Source organism: Cryptotermes secundus, unplaced genomic scaffold, assembly GCF_002891405.2.
Source record: "Cryptotermes secundus unplaced genomic scaffold, Csec_1.0 scaffold1158, whole genome shotgun sequence".
Taxonomy (NCBI): Eukaryota; Metazoa; Arthropoda; class Insecta; order Blattodea; family Kalotermitidae; genus Cryptotermes; species Cryptotermes secundus.
The window spans coordinates 322,953-328,952 of record NW_019729912.1 but is presented as its reverse complement, the minus strand read 5'-3'; the positions used below and the strand labels follow the sequence as shown (position 1 = coordinate 328,952).

Sequence of the window (6,000 nt, the reverse complement as noted above, 5' to 3'; positions counted from 1 at the left end):
AATGGAAGGTAGCCGATGAAATTAGAAGGACCTGAATTGTGAATAAAGTCCAAATAGTATAGAGAAAAGGAACAGTTTAAAGGATGAGACAGTGTTAGGGAAATATTTAGAAGAGTTTGAGGACGAAGTTAACGTATTTGTGACGATAATCAGCTCAGTGGTAAGCTCCGGGGACGCTAAGGCAATGTAAGACACCTGCGGAAAGCCACCGGGCTTCACGAGGAACATTTCAACGAAATTCATTGGGAATCAACCAGATAAAATTGTTCAATGAAGTGTAGAACATTAAGAAGCTGTGACAGAATAAGATGGTTATAAGAATGTGCTACAGAGGGCTGAATGGGCATTATTTCTCTGTATTTCTGAGCTGTACTGAAGTGAGTATTCTGTTTCAGTGTTATGAAGGATCTTTGCGTATATAATGCTATAATGTAATTAAATACTATCTATGGCGCGGCCTTAGCTCAAGCGGTTAGTCGCTATCTTCTCTGGTCAAGTGACGCTGGGGCAGGTTTTCTCCGAGTACTTCGGTTTCCCCTGCCAATCTTAATTCCACCAATTGCTCCACAATCACCCTCACCTATCATCTGGGGCTGGTACAATAGGCTGCCGCAGTACAAGGGACTTAGTTCCACCCCACAAGCAATAAAAAACCCTCAGATGTGTTCTCATGTTTTATTTAGTAGAAATTATGAAAAATGGCTTTTCTTGCAAAATAAAGTGTAAATAAGGAATCGTGAATCTGTATTACAGTTATTACCATGAGTCATTATAAGTAAACTAAAGGAAGGCGAAATACCATACAAGTAGAAGAAATATCCCTTCTGATGAGGTTTCTGTGGACGAATATGCAGGTGATTCTGATTGTGTAGTAGTTATTTGGAGGACAATCTAGCAGTCAGATAAAGGAAATACACGAAATGCTGGTTTGCAACTACAGCAGTATCTGCTGCTGGTGCCCATTCTGTATAATATTTCCAGCTTCCACTCCACTTATGCACCCAACACATCACTCAGTTCGATCCAAAATTCCATTTCTGTAGTTAACAAATCATTCTCGGTGCATATGGGGTAACCACAAAAGCCAATACGATCTCCTCTACATAATGCAGAATATGGATCAGGTAGATCTTTAAGAAATGGAGAATTTTTTTTAAACCAATTATAATTTTTTGTATGTATTTAGTCCCTCGATTAGTCCGGTTTCAAACAGTCTGGGATGTTGACAAAACCGATTACCCAGACTATGTGAGGTATTGCTGTACAATATTTTATTACTGAAAGTAATGGTAGACTTACCTAAATTTTGGTTATGCAATTTACTATACATCAGATGTAATGGTTATACCTCATTGACTTGCTTCAATTATTTAGTACAGTTTCATTCGTACAAATATGAAATGTTTTTTTTATTGCTAGTGGGGTGGGACTAAGTCCCTTGTACTGCGGCCACTTCTGGCCTATTGTACCAGCCCCAGATGATAGGTGAGGGTAATTGTGGAGCAATTGGTGGAATGAAGATTGGCAGGGGAAACCGAAGTACTCGGAGAAAACCTGCCCCAGCACCACTTTGTCCACCACAAATCCCACTTGGCCAGACCCGGGATCGAACCCGGGCCGCCACAGTGGGAAGCCAGCGACTAACTGCTTGAGCTATGGCGCGGTTCAATGGTTGTACTACCATTATTTGACTTTTTTTAATTAGGTAATGGCTTTTCATCTGCACTGGATATAACAGTTATGATGTCATGGCTTGTTCACGAGAGCCTTTGTGATGGCACAGTGTACCATATGAAGGGGAAGTAACAGTGACAACCTTAAGGCAGGTGAGACTGTATAATTTTGTTTTTATTTTACATTTGTAAATTCTCAGAATTAAAAAGCAAATGTTGAAAACATATTTCTTATTAAGTATTAGGTGTCATGTAAGTAATAAAAAATATATGGATTAGACAGAGTGCTTCAACTAGTCATGATTTTCCATTGTCACTTGAGCAGAGTAATAAATATTATAGAATCATAGCAAGGTAGGCAGTACTGTTCAGTGTATAATTTTTACTGGGTCTTGAAGTCCTTGGTGTGAGTTCTCTGTTACTAGCTTCAGAACAAACTTATTTGTATACCGCATTGGTTTTACTGTGAGGTGCTTAAAGGGTTATTAACTGTAGAGATCCTGGATTGCTTCAGATATTGTCAGTATAGTTCAAGTAACCACATCTTGGTATTAATAGCAGAACCTTAGTACTTCATGTCAAGTACAAATTTCATGATCAGAATTTCTTTATAAATGAGAATTGCAAAATAAATATGATTAGTGGATATGTATATATGTACACATTCAGGTATTAAATTGGGGACTGGAAAATCTGTGGATTCACTTGCTCTTCTAAAGTAGTGTTTCAGGTTTGATAACCTATCAGGCTTAATTTACCCAACCAGAGTACTTAAGTTAATGCTGTTACCTGATTCTAATTCATTAAGTCTCGGCAATATTACTTTATACCAATATGAAGGCAGACTTGCCGATTGCCTGCAGTATATTTGAAATACACTTATTGGCAGTAGAACCAGCTCCTACACATGTATATCTAATATCCCATTTGTTGTGCTTGTTGGATGTACATAAGTTGCAGCAGATTAGTTTGAAGTTTCAAGAGTAGAAGCCTGAAGGTCTGGATGTTCAGTGCTGAACTCTAGAACATATTAAGCTTCATCTGCTTGCCATGAATACCATTTCATGGCATAGTATTTAGGCACAGATGCAACCATACCTTTATCTTTTGAGCTGAGATTGATTTATGTTGTGCAAGCAATTTGAACAATGCATGAAATTAATTTGCCATCAAGTATTATTAGCGAATAAAACTTTTGTCTGACTGAGTGGGTTCAGTTCAGCAATAATATCCATTTGTATTTGTACCTGGTCTGATTCGTTGCTGGGAAACAGGTCTCTTCTAGGTGAGGATTTTTGTGGTCTTCTTCAGTATCAATGTAAAATTATGCGATTTTACCCTCAGATAAGCTGTCATATCTTCCAACATATCAGCCTCATGTCCCATTTAATGCTACATAAATACAATACAATACAATACAATAAATACAATACTATTAAATAACCAAGAAATACTGGTATTTACAAGAGGCATGTGGAGACATCTGTTCAAGATGCCACATTCTGCTGGAACTATGGATAGCCAACATGGACTTCACTATACAAGAGTCTGCCATCACAACTGACCACATATGGAGAATCAGCATATATAGGTCAATTTTACACTCCACTAGGACCTTGATTAGATTCCTGGAACATCGCTGTGCTTGAAAAGATAATAGGACAGCGTGGGTCTTCACGCATGATAAAGCCAACCCACCCAAGGGAGCAAACCCTGACAGAAAATTCTGAACCACTCCAGGTTCAGAGGTGGTACGAAGGATTGGTAGCCCTCCCACAGAAAACGTTTCTTATTTACAATCTTCAAAGAAATCAGCCTGACGGTGTTGGTAACAAAATGTAAGGATAGAATTGGGAGTGTTCTCAGTGAATGAGAGAAGAAGAAGATACAGACGGGATTGGTTTGAAGATGCAGAAAGGCGGAAGAATGATGAGTGCCAAGTACGTGCCCAAAGGAAGCAGAGATACCGGTAAACTGCACGGAAGGTGAATTCATAGAAGTCGGGACAGGCCCTTGAACTGTAGAAGAAGATGAAGCAGAAATTTGTAGCCCAGCAACAATGAAATTTAGCCTATGGGTTATTATACTGACCTTATTCACAAAAAGTCATAGCCAGAAATACTAGTAAACTTAATGTTTTTGTTTGTTTGTTAGTTTATTTATAGTTATAGTTATTTTTCAAAATAACGTTATACTTAAGTAGACGTTTGGTATACATCAAAATTATGGGACATAATTGCAGTTTCGCGTCGTTGCCATCTTTGTAATCGTTGACTTATAAATAATATTTCATGAAGACTATGTAAGTATTACTGCATATCATTTTTCAGATGTCTAGCTCTAATGGTTCGTTGGCTATCGCTATGAAAATGGAGGATAATTATACTGTTCTTGCAGTCGCCATTTTGTCGGTTTACATTATACGAAGGAATACCGTAACAGAAGTTGGATACAATGCACAATTTCAAGTTCAAGACCCTAAATTACGTGGAGATAATGTCGGCACTCTTCACAAGTTCGCGCGCCGGCCATGTTTTATTACCGGTTGCAGGTAAATAATACGTGGTTTGGTTGACAACCCCTAGTGGCATAAGGTTCATACCAAATATCATGTAAGGTCAGTAGGTTCAACCCACACACAGACAACACAGTGGTCTCATAAGTTTATTCGTTGCCTCAGGGATGGTAAGTAGTCTTAACAAATTAATCCTAACCTCAAAATGTTACCTCCCTTTATGACGAACGAAGATCTTGGAACCGAGTCGGAAGTATAACCGTTACATTTGGTGTACAGGAATTTGTACTAATTATATATCGCTAAGGTTATGAAGACTACTGCTTTCCAGGAATAGGCGGCGTTTAATCTGGTAGATTATTATGAACGTTTTGAGAATGTTCTGCATGACGTCACAGGCGACAGAAATCTTCATAGTTACCATTGTGCAGGGCTTCTTTTATAATAATTCTTAGTCGTTGCATGCAGTCTACTTCCGAACCTGTAAAGAAACCCTCCTTATGTCGTCATAGTACGATACTTATGCATCAGGGTGGGTTTACGAATTCACTTTCACATAAAGATATATTCCTTGAAGCCATGTGAAATGTCTGGAGTAGTGTTTGTACCGGAAAAGATTCATCAGGTGTGATACAGCACAGTGAAAGTTACACCATCAAGACCGCTACAACTATCGCTCGACCTACATTCGGATCTTCACGCGTACTGCTCTATAATTTCGACGACGCGGATCAACCTATCGGTTCAGTTGCACTCGTTGACTCATTGTAATATTCATAGTCGACTGATGTGCATTTGTTGGCCACGACTGCCAACACATTAAGCAGTTGATACAATATAAATCTTCAGTCTAACTAATAAAATAATAAAAAAACGGTAATTATTTTCTGTTGCACTCGGTTCAAGACGCTGTATCCGATATTGAACGACTGGAAAGCCCTGTTAACCAGAATTTGACTAATTATGATGTTAAAAAGAGTGAAATATTGGTATTCTGTTTTCTAGATTATGTGTATATGTATAGTGTATCTACATTGTGTGTATGTGTGTATATATATATATACATGCACACGAGGCACGCGGTAGCGTAGTTGTTGAGGCACTATACTACAAGCCGGAAGGTCGCGGGTTCAAGTCCCGTTGAGGTGGATTTTTCCAATTGATTTAATCCTTCCAGGCGCACTATTGCCCTGGGGTCGGCTCAGCCTCTAACAGAAATGAGTACCAGGAATTCTCCTGGGAGGTAAAGGGCGACCGGCATATAAGACTGACAACCTTACCGCCATCTTTGAGCCGGTTGTCTAGATAATGTGGGAGCCTAAAAGTCTCACAACCCTATCGGACTCCATGGCGTGTTGCAAGGATACCTTTACTTTTATTTATATATACACACCGTGTTCATGAGCTGAGATAGTTCTGTCGGTATGGCGACGGGTTAGATGGCCAGGTTTCAATTTCCGGCAGGGGCAAAAGATTTTTCTTCTCACACTGTTCCGACCGGCTGTGGGGCCCACGCAGCCTCCTGTCCAATGGATACTGGGGCCTTTATCCTATTGGGTAAATCGGCCGGAGCATGAAGCTGACCACTCACTTTCATCTAGTGTCGAGGTCAAGAATGATGGAGCTATACCTCCACTCCCCCGTACGTCTTCATGGCATGGCGCTTAATTAAGCGCAGGGACAGCTTTACCTGTTTTGCATCATGTTATGTAAGCGGTGAGGAAAATGGCGGCGGGGACGACAGTGACAGATTAAATGGTTAGGTCTGTCCACGAGGTCGCTTCGTCCACTCAGATACGCACTAGGTATAAC

General features: G+C 39.8%; 1 protein-coding gene across 2 annotated transcripts in view; it reads left to right on the top strand.

Annotated features, from left to right (window-relative positions):
• LOC111865839 overlaps window positions 1–6,000 on the top strand; it is a 74,516-nt gene continuing 68,516 nt past the window's right edge. The window contains exons 1-2 of one of the 2 annotated variants that reach the window (XM_023854195.2): window positions 1–377; window positions 1,706–1,826. Coding sequence is in view for 1 of the 2 variants with exons in the window: in XM_023854192.2 (XP_023709960.1) it covers window positions 4,356–4,358 (3 nt within the window). In the remaining variant the exon portion in view is untranslated. Of the gene's footprint in view, window positions 378–1,705; window positions 1,827–4,274; window positions 4,359–6,000 lie in introns of those variants that run through there. The other variant, XM_023854192.2, reaches the window with a different exon arrangement.